The sequence below is a fragment of the Protopterus annectens genome, chromosome 12.part0 (assembly GCF_019279795.1).
Source record: "Protopterus annectens isolate FY-2018-M chromosome 12.part0, PAN1.0, whole genome shotgun sequence".
NCBI classification, from domain to species: Eukaryota; Metazoa; Chordata; order Ceratodontiformes; family Protopteridae; genus Protopterus; species Protopterus annectens.
The window spans coordinates 1,171,404,405-1,171,419,650 of record NC_056746.1 but is presented as its reverse complement, the minus strand read 5'-3'; the positions used below and the strand labels follow the sequence as shown (position 1 = coordinate 1,171,419,650).

The window sequence follows — 15,246 nt, the reverse complement described above, 5'->3', positions numbered from 1 at the left end:
TTCTCAGAAATTATATTAACCTAGACAGAACCAGGTAAGTCTCCTCTGCGGCCATCAAATACTGATGTGTTAAAAGGCAACATCATACACATTGATACCACCCAGTTGCTGATGTTAGGGCATCTACACTGCTCTGGCCACAAACATATAGCATTTCACTGATGGATGACTGCATAGTAAGAGCCATTCAAATGTGCCAGGTTACTGTTATTTTGCAAAAAAATGAATGACTCCGTCTTAGCCATGCTGTATGTGGGGGTGGGCAAACATTTTACCTCACTGGATACCTGATATACTGCCTGCATATCCTCACATCAGAAGTGTCAGTTTTCAGACCAGGACGAGAGGTCAAGACAAGTCCTGGGCTTGTAGATCTTAGATCACTGCAGCTGGCCTACTTGCAAGCTAAGAATATATGTGAAATGTGGAACAGAAGGACAAGGAGCCTACATAGGTATGGCTTTTAGTAAACAAGTAAATGACCAAACAAGTCAGGATAATGTGGCATTGGAAATGTTTCTTCTGGGTGGCTACTCCTCATCTGAAGATGAAGCTCTTACTTAAAATTCAGAGATGGCGCATACAAAGGTGCTACATGGGATAACATAGATGTCACTTCCAAAGGTGAGAAGACACATTCAGATGTGTTCTTGGGGTTGAAATGGCTGTGATTATTTGGCAGACTTTTATAGGCCTTGAAGAGCAAACAATGACCGTCTGTACTCCTATGCAGGAAGTCTACGTGGATGGAAAGATATCAAACTGCTGCAGATAAGCGAAACTGATTTCAACATGAATCAGAAAAGCAGAAGTATGGAAACAAAATAATAGGTAAAAACTGCTACTTAAAATGCTGATTCAAGGACTTTGTCCTTGTTGAACTACTGCTGAAGTTACAGTTCTGAGACTTGCAGCATGAAATGGATAACATGAAGATTAATTTGCCAAGGACAAGGACTAAAATGGCAGTCTTGTTCTCTTCCGGCTGTTCCCATTACGGGTCGCCACAGCAGATCATCTGTTTCCATTTCTTCCTGTCCTCTGCACCTTGCTCTGTCGCACCAACCACCTGCATGTCCTCTCTCACCACATCCATAAACCTTATCTTAGGCCTTCCTCTTTCCCTCTTACCTGGCAGCTCCATCCTTAACATCCTTTCCCAATATACCCAGCATCCCTCCTCAGCACATGTCCAAACCAATGCAATCTTGCCTCTCTGACTGTCTCCAAACCGTCCGACCTGAGCCGATACTCTAATATACAGATTCCTAATCCTGTCCCATCCTTGTCACACCCAGTGCAAATCTTAACATCTTTAACTCTGTCACTTCCAGCTCTGACTCCTGCCTTTTTGTCAGTGCCACAGTCTCCAACCCGTACAACATAGCTCGTCTCACTCCCCTCTTGTGGATCTTTCAACCTTACTGGTACCAGTCTGTCACAAATCACTCCTGATACTCTTCTCCACCCATTCCACCCTGCCTGTACTCTCTTCACCTCTCTTCCACACTCACCATTACTCTGAACTGTTGATCACAAGTACTTAAACTCATCCACCTTCGCCAACTCTACTCCCTGCATCCTCACCATTCCTCTATCCTCCCTCTCATTCATGCACATGTATTCTGTCTTAGTCCTGATGACCTTCAATCCTCTCCCCTCTAGAGCACATCTCCACCTCTCCAGGGTCTCCTCAACCTGGTCCCTACTCTCACTACAGATCACAATGTCATCTGCAAACATCATAGTCCATGGGGCCTCCTGTCTGATCTAGTCTGTCAACTTGTCCGTCACCACTGCAAATAAGAAAGGGTTCAGAGCTGATCCTTGATGTAATCCCACCTCCACCTTAAACACATCTGTCACTCCCACTGCAGACCTCACCACTGTCACACTACCCTCGTACATATCATGTACCACTCTTACATACTTCTCTGCCACTCCCAACTTCCTCATACAATACCACAACTCCTCTCTAGCACCCTATCATATGTTTTCTCAAAGTCCACAAAGACACAATGCAACTCCTTCTGACCTTCTCTATATTTCTCCATCAACATTTCCAGAGCAAACATCGCATCTGTAGTGCTATTTCCTGGCACGAAACCATACTGCTGATCACTAATCATCACCTCCCTTCTTAACCTAGCTTCCACTACTCTTTCACAAAACATCAAGCTGTGAATGATCAGTTTTATCCCTCTGTAGTTACTACAGCTCTGCACATCACCCTTATTCTTAAAAATAGGTACCAAAACACTTTCTCCACTCCTTGGGGATCCTCTGACTTTCCAAGATTTTATTAAACAATCTGGTTAAAAACTCCACTGCCATTTCTCCTAAGCACCTCCATGCTTCCACTGGCATATTATCTGGACCAACAGCCTTTCCATTCTTCATACTCTTCATAGCTGTCCATACTTCCTCCTTGCTAATCTGTTTCACTTCCTGATTCACTATCCCCACATCATCCAACCTTCTCTCTCTCTCATTCTCCTCATTCATCAGCCCTTTAAAGTACTCTTTCCATCTGCTCAACACACTCTTCTCACAGCCCTTCAAAGTACTCCTTCCATCGCTCAACACACTCTTCTCACTTGTGAGTATGTTTCCTTCACTATCTATCACCCTTACCTGCTACACATCTTTCCCAGCTCGGTCCCTCTGTCTAGCCAATCGGTACAGGTCTTTTTCTCCCTCTTTAGTGTCCAACCTTTCATACAACTCTCCATATGCCTTATCCTTAAGTCTTCGCCACCTCTCTCTCGGCCATGCACCTCATTTCCTTATACTCCTGTCTACTTTCTTCATCTCTCTGACAATCCCACTTCTTCGCCAGCCTCATCCTCTGTATACTCTCCTGTACTTCTTCATTCCACCACCAGGTCTCCTTGTCCTCCTTCCTCTGTCCAGATGTCACACCAAGCACCTTTCTAGCTGTCACCCTTACCATCTATGCTGTAGTTACCCAGCTATTTGTTAACGCTTCACTGCCCCTCACTGCCTGTTTTAACTCTTCCCTGAACTCCACCTCACAATCACCCTATTTCATCTTCCACCATCTGATCCTTGGCACTGCTCTCACCCTTGTCCTCCTCTTCTTGATCACCAACGTCATCCTACAGACCACCATTCTAAGCTAACTACACTTTCCCCTGTTACCACTTTACAGTCTCCAATCTCCTTCAAACTGACCCTCCTGCATAGGATATAATCCACCTGTGTGCATCTTCCTCCACTCTAGTACGTAACCCTATGCGCTCCTCCCTCTTCTTAAAATACTTGCTCACCACAGCCATATCCATCCTTTTCGCAAAATCCACTACCATCTGACCTTCTGCATTCCTCTCCTTAACACCATACAGTACAGTTTTGTACCTACCATAAATGTAGATGTTTGAGTTTATACAGCTGCAGTAATCACAGATGGGTTTTCTGCCGTCAGGCGGGTCCCCGGTCGGCCGAATTCCAAAGTCTAGGTCCGGCGTCGGTTGTTGTCGCTTTCCTTCCTGACGTCAGTGAGGCAGGGGTATACAAGACACAGCCGACGCCATTTTCTTCAGTCTTTCTTGCCCCAGATGTCAGGTGCCCCCAGAAGGAAGGCAATACATAAATTATATTTATACACATGCAATGCAATATAATCAAAAAATCAGTAGTTGCAAGCAAATATACCATAGAAGGATAACCCAATCAGGTTGTATGAAGAAGGGTTAGGCCCTAGGCCTTTACCAAGAGGGGGAGGGAGGGAAAGAAAACTGTACTGCAGCTGTATTAGCACTCGAACATCTACATTTATGGTAGGTACAAAACTGTACTATGTTCATCGTGCATACAGCTGCAGTAATCACAGATGGGTAGAATCCCAAAGCTACGCACAGGGTGGTAGGCACTAGGTGGAACTGGGATGAGCCAGAATGCCCTGCAACACAGCAGTGGCAAAGCCTGCTCTAGTTTTGGAATATAAAGGCAGGTGGTAGTGTTTTGTGAAGGTATGCACAGAACTCCAAGTGGCTGCCTTCAAAATATCTTTGGTAGGAACTCCTCTGAGGAAGGCTGTAGAGGTAGCTGTGGCCCTGGTGGAGTGGGATCTGATGCCTGTAGGGACAGATTTTCCATGATAGGAGTAACAAAACCGTATGCAGTGGCCTATCCATTTTGAAATTGTCTGTTTGGTAACTGGCTTCCCTTGGGCTCCTACAGCATAGGACACAAAATGTTGTTCTGATTTCCTGAAAGGCTTTGTTCTGTCCAAATAATAACGTAGCTGTCTATGGATATCTAAGGAATGTAGCAGCCTTTCCCCTTTGTTTTGAGGATTGGGGTAAAAGGTAGGTAAATGTATGGCTTGATTTAAAGCTACCCTGGATACCACTTTAGGCATAAATGACGGGTTGGTTCGAAGGGAAACCCTGTCCTGATGGAAGATGAGAAAGGGCTGCACAGCCATGAGGGCTTGTAGTTCCGAAACCCTACGAGCTGAGGTAATGGCCAGAAGGAAGGCTGTTTTCCAGGACAAATATTGCAAATCTGTTGAGGCATCTGGTTCAAAGGGAGGCAATGTTAATTTTTCTAGAATGAAATTAAGATCCCAGGCTGGCATTGGTTGTTTCCTTGGTGGTCTTATATTCTTAGCCCCTCTGAGGAACTGTCTTAAGAGCGGGTGAGAGAATAAGGGTGGATCAGTGTTGTATTCTGCAGAAATGGCTGAGGCATGGATTTTTATGGAGGAAAATGAAAGTCCACTGTTCTGCAGCTCAGCTAGATACTGTAATACCCGAAGCAAATTCAGTTTTCTAGGATCCTGGCCTTTTTTCTCATTCCAAGAGGAAAAATGTTTCCATTTTGCGGAGTAAGCTTTTCTAGAAGATGGCCTTCTGGCCTCCAAAATGACATCCTGCACCTCTTTGGGGAGTAGGGTCTGTTGTGGTGTTAAGGAATTTTCCATGCAGCGAGATTGAGTGTTTTCAGCTGGCTGTGAAGAGTTTTGTAGCTGTGCTGAGTCAGCAGAAGAGGCATTAGAGGTAGGGTCCAGGGAGGAGCATGTGTTAGGCTCCTCAGGAGTGGGTACCAGTGTTGGCCAGTCTGGAGCAATCAGTATCATCTTCGGTCTGTCTGCTCTTGCTTTCAAGAGCACCTTGGGCAGAAGAGGCAGAGGTGGGAAAGCGTAAACTGTCCATGCTGTCCAACTGAATGAAAGGGTGTCCACTCTCCAGGCCTTTGGATGAAAGGTCCTTGAACAGAACTTTTCCAATTGATGATTCCTGTGGGAGGCGAACAGATCTATGTCTGGCCTCCCCCACGCTTGGATTATCTTTGTAAACACTTGAGGATGCAACTTCCATTCGTGTGGATCTGTCATATTTCTGCTTAGATTGTCTGCCAGCATGTTTTCCAAACCTGGCAAGTACTGTGCCTGAAGTTCGATTTGCCATTCCAGAGCCAAGTTCCAAAGTGTCATGGCTAGTCTGCACAGGGGGTATGAATGTGTTCCTCCTTGTTTGTTTATGTACCACATTACTGTGGTGTTGTCTGTTCTTATCAATAATTGTCCTGGATGCAGGAGGTCCTTGAAAGCTTTCTTTCTGATTGATGTGAAGGTGCTTTTCCTTTTGGGACCATTTGCCCTGAAAGCACCTGTCTGTCATGTGCGCCCCCCAGGCGTAATCTGAGGCGTCTGTTGTGATGACTTGATTTGCTTGAGGCTTGCAGAATGGGAGACCTGTGTTTGTTTGACATGCTTGGGCCCACCATAGAAATTCCTTTTGCAAACATGGAATTATTGGTATTATTTTTTCCAAACTGTGGCTGTGTTGAGACCATAGTTTTTTTAGGTACCATTGAAGTTTCCTCATATGCAACTTTGCACATGGGATTAAAAGAATGCAAGATGCCATGAAGCCCAGAGCCTGCAGGATTTTCCTTGCAGTAAACCTGGTACAATTTGCTAGTATTTGAAGTACTGAGTTAGTTGCCCCTGTTTTTCTGGCGTAAGATAGGCCATCTGGGTGTTTGTGTCCAAGTTGGCACCCAGGAAAGTTATTTTCTGAGATGGTGTTAGCCTGGATTTCTCTTTGTTGACTGTGTATCCCAGGGAATTCAGTAACCGTGTTACATAAGCCAGATGTTCCAGAAGTATGTGCTTGCTGTCCACTTGGATCAGGCAGTTGTCCAAATAAGGGTAAATTTGTATCCATTGAAGTCTGCAGTAGGCAATTACTGATGCCAGGCATTTCGTGAATACTCTGGGCGCAGTAGATAAGCCAAAGGGCAATGCAGAGAATTGATAGTGGATTGAACCTGCAAGAAATCTGAGGTATCTTCTGCAGCTTTGTCTGATTGGGACATGCAGGTATGCCTCCTTGAGGTCCAATGTTACCAGCCAAAACTCCTTGCCCAGCATGGGAAGAAGCTGCTGTAATGTGAGCATCTTGAATTTTGGTACGAGCAAGAATGTGTTTAGGATGGATAAGTACAAAATGGGTCTCCAGTCGTTTCCTTTCCTTGGTACCAGAAATAGCCTGGAATAAAAACCTTGACCTTGTTCGTGAGTAGGTACCTCTTGAATAGCTTTCATGTCTATGAGCTTTGAAATTTGTAGTTGTGCCTCTGCCCCTTGATTGTGTGGCAGGTTTGGCATGCCTCTCATTTTTGGAAGACTGTGAAAATGAAATCTGTAGCCTCTGTTTATAATGTCCAGGATCCATTTGTCTGTTGTGACAATATGCCAATTTCTTGTAAATTATGCCAGCTTTCCTCCCAAGGGTGCTGCCAGCTGACACTTGCTTGGCATGAAAAGGGGAAAGTCATTGGGTTTGTTTCCTGTATTGTTGTGCACTGTCTTCGCCACCTCTTGGTGCTGGAGTTTGCCATTGCCTGCCTCTATACGATCCTTGTGATTGTCCTCTGCCCCTTGTGCGCCTGTATCTACCTCTTTGGAGCTTGTCCGTGGCTGGAAAGGACCAGTTTTTAGAAGGCCAATTTCTGCTAAAACGTGGTGGTTGAACCTGTAGAAAAGCTTTGACAGTTTGCATAGATTTGGCTTTTTCTTCCATTTTCCGTAGTATCTCCTCAGCATTACTAGCAAATAGCACATCCTTTTGTAAAGGAGCATCTAGTAGTTTAGCTTTCACATGATCAGGCAAGGTTTGTTCCCCTAAGCCAGACATGTCTACGAATGACTGATCCTGTAACAGCAGCTCTACTTGAGGCCTCTAGGGCATCATAGCCACATTGTAAGGTGTGTTTACCCACTTGTTCTGCACTATGCATCATATCCTGCAACTCCTTCAAATCTGGTTGTTCAGGTTGAGACATTTTATTTCTTAATTGTGATAACAGAAACTGCTGATATTTAAGCATATGAAACTGACAATTTAAGGCCCTCATGGCTAGGGTGGCCAAGGTATATACCTTTTTTCCCTACCTTTCTAAGGATCTTGACTCTCTTTCGGAAGGTAGTGGATTCTTAGCAGTAGAGGCCTTCATTCCCTTGGGGCCTTGAGAAATGGTTTCAGGGTCAGCATTATGGCTTTTGTAAAGAAATTGGTGGGAGTTAGGAACTCTGTAGTACCTATCCGGCTTGACTGGGGCAGGAGGCAGGGAATCCGGATTAAGGCAAGCCTCCGAATAAACATCATCAAGTATGTCCACGACAGGAGGTATCGCCAGAGGTCTGTGTTGAGGTAACAAAAGAAATTCCCTAAGTCTTTCATTGGAATCAGAAAAGTCTTGGCCTTCCCAATGGAAGTGTTCCCTCAAGGTGTGCAAGGTTTCCCCAAAAGAAAAATCCTCTGGAGGAGATACAGAAGGAATGGACTGCTCTGCATCAGAATCTTCAAAAGGGGAGTAAGAGTGTTCCTCTACATCAGAATGTTCTGAAAAAATGGAGCCCTGATCAGAAGAGGGAGAATCTTCCTCCACTCTGGGTCTCTTGTCTGGAGGGGGTTGGGAACCCCTGATAAGAGTAATTAAATCCTCAGCCATTTTAAGCATCTGCTTTTTAGGCATGGGGCCTGGAGATGGGCCCTGTGCAACAGGCCTCTTGGGATGCCTGGCTGATTTGGACTTAAAGGCCTTAATGGAAAAGGAAGATGAGGGTCTAAAGACACCATGGGTGGAAGTGGACCTGTCCACATTAGGAGGCTCAACGCTCAGTGGCTTCGGTGGTTGTAGTCTGGGTATGGGCCGAGGTACCTGCGGTCTCGGTTACAGAAGACACCGCCAAAGAAGTGTCGTCGGTAGTCTGGGACTGCATAGGCGTCTCGCTGAGAACCGGACCACGTGTAGCCGGTTTTAGCGTGGTGTCGGTGGAGACCGCGGGCCTCGCGTGTCGGTCCTTGTCCTTGCGTTTTTTGGACAAAACGGTAGTCGGAGTCTCCGACATTTTATAATCAAAGGCTTTACCAAAAAGGTGTTGGGCGAACTCCGCCCGACGCTTAATAGTGCGTTTATTGAAAGTAGCGCAAAAGCGACAGCCCGAGATGTCGTGGTCTGGGCCTAAACAAGGTAAGCAGAGGGAATGGAAATCCTTATGCGGTATTTGCTTCCCACAAGAAATACAATTATTAACTTTTTCTGACACCGGTCTGAGGCAAGAAAAGTTTCCCCAACGGGGTACTTAGCTTTAAAGAAGACTTCGGTTTCCAATTTTTCGTAAATTCAGGAGCTGGCCGACCGGCACTTGCGAACTGCTTCTGCTTCGGGCACCGCGCGGCAAAAAAGACTGAAGAAAATGGCGTCGGCTGTGTCTTATATACCCCTGCCTCACTGACGTCAGGAAGGAAAGCGACAACATCTGACGCCGGACCTAGACTTTGGTATTCGGCCGACCGGGGACCCGCCTGACGGCAGAAAACCCATCTGTGGTTACTGCAGCTGTATGCACGATGAACATCTGCTCATCACTTCCTCATCCTCTCTGTTCCCTTCACCAACACGCCCATTGAAATCCGCTCCAATCACCAGTCTCTCACCCTTGGGTACACTCACCACCACTTCATTCAACTCGCTCCAAAAGTTCTGTCTCATCCATTGCACACTCAACTTGCAGAGCGTATGCACTAACATTCATCATTACACCATCAAATTCTAGCTTCATAAACATCACTCTAGTCGACACTCTTTTCACCGCCAAAACATTCTTGGCATACTGTTCCATCAGGATAACCCCTACCCCATTTCTCCTCCCATTCACACCATGACAGAACAATTTGAACCTGCCTTCTATACACCTGGCCTTACTCCTCTTCCATCTGGTCTCTTTCACACACTTTATATCAACCTTTCTTCTCTCCATCATATCAGCTAGCTCTCTCCCTATACTAGTCATATTGCCAACATTCAAAGTTCCTACCCTCACTACTGCACTCCTAACCTTCCTCCTCTCTTTCTGCTTTCGGGCATGCCCACCCCCTCTTGTTCTCCTTCAGCCAACAGTAGCCCAATTTCCGCCAGCACCCTGTTGGCTAACAGTATTGGTGGCGGTCATTGTTAACCTGGGCCTCGACCGATCCGGTATGGAAATCTGTACTGTTGTCTGCATACGTTATTTGGCAGAGGTTTTACCCTTCCTGACGTAACCCTCCCCATTTATCTGGGCTTGGGACCGGCACAAAGAAATGCACTGGCTTGTGCATCCCCAGTGGCAGTAATTTTGATAAATAAATAAACAAATAAAAAAAAACAGGGCAGGCACTAAACACATGTCCATTGAAGACTGAAATCAGCAGATGGGACACGGCTGCTGAAGAGAGTTGGCCTGTAAAAAATTTACCTTTTCCATCTCTTGATATGAAAAATGCCATCATGTGACTGAAATTATTTTTATTTCTTATGGTACAACCTTGAAAGCATACAGATTACAAGCACTGTAAAATTCATTCAGTCCTTCTGAACAAATTTCTGTTTACTACAGAAGGAAACAAAGTTACTACATATTGGGGCATGTCTACACACATTCATTGCTGAAAAATGACACAAAAAAAATGGACGCAGATATCTATTTCAAATTACATGGAATGATGTCCTAAAGAGAGGACACTGTTTTCACAAGACAAATACGAGTAAAGATATTCTGCAGAGTTAGAAAAACACTTTAGATGCCAGGTAAAAGCAATGACCCCCCCAAAGACTAGGATACATAGTAAATACAGTACCTGCAAGATGCCTCTTGGAGTTTGCATGGCTGCCTGCTGCTGAGGTAGGGAACAGCTGCATTAATGACGACATCAAGGCCATTCTCCGCTAAAACAGAAAAGGCTGTATGAAATTTTGCGCTAAGAATTCTTGAAAAACCAAGTAAAAGAACAAGAATGTGTGTCTGTCAATCGACAAGAAAATGTAACTGTGCTACTTATAAAAGCTAGGACAATGAAACTTGTTCCAAAATCAACTGAATTCATGATTATTTACAGTTCCTGCATTACAAAAAATGAGATCACAAAAAGCCAGACTTAAAGGGAATAAAAAAGGGATTACTTTAGGTGCATGTTCCCCAACCATCAACATTTACTTTACTGTTTGCTGATTGGGTAGGTGGACTGGTGCAAAAGCACTTTTCAGCTACTTCATTGGCCATTATACAATGAACAAAAACAACAATAAGATAATATAAATGATCCAAACCATATGAAGCAATAAACCTTTGCAATGAAAAATAAAACATGCCTGGAATCACGAGACAAAATAAAAAATGTACTTATTCATATTTGGGTTGCTTAGCTGCTCCGTGGAAAAATCTGTACCCCAAATCCATGGCTCAGGTGTCAGTCCTGACCTCCAGTCACCATTTGTGTCAAACTTTGAATATTCTCAAGGTGTCTCCTTGGATTTTTCTCTGGTTACTCCATTTTCCTGCTACCTCTAAAAAATAAGCTCATTTGATTTTGCTGTCCTATTGCTTCCTCAAGGATTGGTCCATCAGAAATAACTTGCTAAAATATGGTAAACTGAAAACACTTTCTGCAAGACCACAGTGCCCTGTTTTGGGGAGTTTGTCCCTTCCTCATTGTTATGTGGCTCAGGGGGTGTGGAGGACTTGCAACCTATGTGAAGAGTATTGTGAGGCTTGTCCTTCACTTCGAACAAAACTTTCTTTCAAGTTATGTTGGCGTTTTGTTGACTTTTGATTGGTAAAGTGATTTTTCTAGTACACAACTCTTAAATGTATACAGTGCAAGTTGCTGGTTAGATGCACTACAAGTGACTGTATGTATGTTACATTTAAATCTACAAATACGTTGTGAGTGTTCAAGCAATCAAAGTTGCCTCCAAAAATGGTGTACAGCACCAATGTTAGCAATGAAAACAGTAAATACAAAAAAGTTAAACACTTTTAAAAATAACGAATACTAAGTGCTTCCATCTTTTGATGTATAAAATTTGGGACTATCAGCCTGCCACAGCATAATCTATGAACATTCATTTAAGTCACATACATCTCAATACAACCAATCATATACTTGTTTTTCACAGCTATTGTTAAAACATGCTGTAAAGGCCTTTGTTTCAATGCACACTCAAAAGTTAATGGCACCCTTTAATCCTCATGGTGTACTGGCATCTAAAAAGACTTGCCACCTGAATCCGATATAGTCTAGCCTACTTTCAGTGTCATTTTGCCTCTGGGTCCTGAGGTAAGTGATCTAGCATGTAAAAAAATAATTTATATATCCTTTACACTTACTGGCATATCTATGCATGGCATTTAAAGTAATCTTACATTTAACATCATGATAATGTTAATAAATATGGATATAAAGCCCACAAGTAGTAGTTTTACTCTCATAAAAGGCTTTGCACCCAGAACTTGTCATGATTCTGAGCAGCAATTAAAATGTCTTGATGGGCCATTTTCTTTTACTTCTTTATAATATCTACTGCAGATGCTGTTTTCACACTTATGTACCTTTTCCTGATATAACTGAATCTTCATTTTCCTGTTCAAACAACTGTTTATAATTACTATGTTTCTTAGTCACAAAAGGGTGGTTTCCTACTCTGCTGGATAACTCGCAATGAGATGCCAAAACTCTCCAATTATTGCTAATAACAGCTGCACTATTACCAGTATTAAGTGAACATTCCATAACATGGAAATAGGCCAGTTTGTATTTGTAACTGACATTCTGTATGTCTTCTTTCCACTGCCTTTTGGACCCCATGACTAAACCATTTCTAGATATCCTCATTCTGAATCTCTTTACCAGAACTTTGATTTCTCCTTCAAATATTTCATCTTCACTTTTTGAAATACTAATTCTAATGGCCTGTCCACCAAATCTATTATTCTTAAGACATTTAGGATTCATACTGTTACGGTCGAGAAACGTGTTACTACCCATTTTGCAACTTCCTGCAATATCAAATTTGTATGTTATTTTGCTTTTATATGCTGCTATATTAAGTAAAGTGAAGGTATACAAATCATTAGACATTCAGAGTTAAAAAAGATGATAGACCTATCAAGTATCTCATGAATTTATGCAGACCAACAAAGGTACCTGTCCATATAATAAGTGTAATTGCCAATATACTGCGGTGGTGGTGCTGCGGTAGCGTTGTTGCCTCACAGTTAGACGTTGCCCGTTCGATTCTCAGATAGAGCGTCTTCTGTGTAGCAACATGCGTGAATGGGCGTTCCTTTGTTGAAGGTTGTGCATTAGGCCCGGCAAGCCAGTACGTAAAAATCTACTGCCAATCATTAGCGGACCGGAGTTCCGCTGTGGTGACCCCTAACCGGGAAAAGCCGAAAGACACAAACAAACTGGCACTAAAACTTACCATATCGGTATCACTAACTTGGACAGGTAAACTGTTTTCCCAATTAGAAAACAGGTTGGCTACCATAGTGGAAACCATAGGTAGGACACAATTCTGTTGCAAAGATTTTTTGGAACAAAAAAAAAATTGTTTCTCAGTACAAACCCATTTTCCATACTTCAGAATGGAGGGATGACAGTATATAGGGGCTGGAAATCTGTTACTAACATGTCCATATCACTCATTATTCAGCTCTGAATTTTCTCTTTAAAATCTAAAGAATCTCAGATAAGAGCTGGCTTTTTTTGCACAAGATTTCCAAGTTTACTTTCTATGGCAATTACAAAAAGGATTCCATCTTTGAAATACCTGCTGCCATAACTGGTCAAAGTGTGTATCTAATTCATGTTTTTATTTATTTATTTTTTGAATTTTAGATGACACAAATTTCATTGACAGGTTAGGTTTGAACAATGTATGAAAATCAAACACCTCTTTACTGATAAGAATTCATTCAACCACCAAGGTATGCATCTGCAGGTCTTGTCTACTCTTCGCTTAGACACTTTATTAAGGACTTGATCAGCCATTAATATTAAAAATTTATTAGAGCAGCGAGTCTTAGTCATCACCATGGCTCGCTCTTAATCATCTTTCCTTATTCATAAATGTACCACCGTTTCTTACAATTCAAGGCCTCTCTCTGCCATAAATTTAAATTACAAAAAGTACAGTTTTGTACCTACCATAAATGTAGATGTTCGAGGATCCACATTGCTGCAGTCCTAACTATTGGGTAGTCCGCTGTCCAGTCGGCCCGAATACCAAAGTATATGGCTGACGTCGGTCACGGCGCATTAGACTGACGTCAGTACGTCAGGGTACTAATGCGCATGACCGACGTCATATCCTCAGTCTTTTCTTGCCCCAGATGTCAGAAGACCCTAAAAAGACAAGGCCAAAACCAAAAACACCAAACATACCTGCACCAAAAATATATACAATATATACAAAGGTACCAGAATATAATCTCACCTACACAACCACCCCTAAACACAGAGGGGCAGGAGGGAGGGTAAATTGGACTGCAGCAATGTGGATCCTCGAACATCTACATTTATGGTAGGTACAAAACTGTACTATGTTCTTCATTCCACATTGCTGCAGTCCTAACTATTGGGTAGAATCCCAAAGCAGAGGTAAGGGAGGCTGGCAAATCATAAGGAAGCAGGAGCTGATAACATGCCTTGCAAAATAGCTGTGGCAAAACCAGCCCTAGACTTAGAGTAGAGAGGAAGGTGGTAATGCTTAGAGAAAGTATGCACTGAACTCCAAGTAGCTGCCTCCAAAATATCCTTAGTTGCCACCCCCCGTAGAAATGCTGTTGAAGTGGCAGTAGCCCTAGTGGAATGAGGCCTAATCCCAGCTGGAATCTCCTTGCCATGATGGGAATAACAAAATGCAATGCAAAACCCAATCCACCTAGAAATAGTTTGTTTTGACACAGGCTTGCCCTGCGAACTCAAAGCAAAAGAAACAAACAACTGCTGAGACTGCCTAAAATCCTTAGTCCTGCTTAAATAATAACGCAATTGCCTGTGTACATCTAAAGTGTGCAAAATCTTTTCCCCTTTATTTTGGGGATCTGCATAAAAAGTAGGCAAATGAATAGTTTGGTTTAAAGCCACACTAGAAACCACCTTAGGCATAAAGGAAGGATTAGTACGTAATGATACCCTATCCTTATGAAAAATCAAAAAAGGCTCAACCGCCATAAGGGCCTGCAACTCAGAAACCCTTCTAGCAGAAGTAATGGCCAACAAAAAAGCAGTCTTCCATGACAAGTATTTCAGTTCAGCAGTAGCCGCAGGCTCAAAAGGTTGTAGAGTAAGTTTCTCCAACACAAAATTGAGATCCCAAGCAGGAGTAGGAGCTCTACGTGGGGGTCTTATATTCTTTGCCCCTCTAAGAAATTGCTTGAACAAAGGATGCGAAAACAATGGTGGGTCACAATCATAGTGAGCTGAAATTGCTGCAGCATGAATCTTAATGGAAGAGAAAGACAAACCTTTGTCCAATAACTCAGTAAGATATTGAAGAGCCACACTCAAAATAGGCTCAGAAATCTCCAAATTGTTTGCTGCACTCCAAAATAAAAATCTCTTCCATTTTTCTGCGTACACTTTCCTTGTACTAGGTCTTCTGGCTTCCATAATCACATTTAAAACTTGTTGAGGAAGTTGAGACCTGCTGTCTTTCAAAACAGAATATGCCAGGCTGTTAGATGAAGAGAGTGAAGCTTGACATTGAGCAGGTGACCGTCCCTTTGAGACAACAGGTGTGGAATCAAGGGTAAAGGCCATGGAGGCTTCCTTACCAGACTCCTCAGTAATGGGTACCAGTGCTGCCGAGGCCAATCTGGAGCTATTAAAATCATCCTTGGCTTGTCTTGTCTGACCTTTAGAAGCACCTTTGGGAGAAGAG

General features: G+C 43.1%; 1 protein-coding gene across 2 annotated transcripts in view; it reads right to left on the bottom strand.

The window, feature by feature from the left end:
• TTI1 (TELO2 interacting protein 1) overlaps positions 1-15,246 on the bottom strand; it is a 532,791-nt gene that overhangs the window by 129,877 nt on the left and 387,668 nt on the right. For both annotated transcript variants that reach the window (XM_044090198.1, XM_044090197.1), the window contains exon 7: positions 10,158-10,245. In XM_044090198.1, coding sequence (XP_043946133.1) covers positions 10,158-10,245 — 88 coding nt within the window. The remainder of the gene's footprint in view (positions 1-10,157; positions 10,246-15,246) is intronic.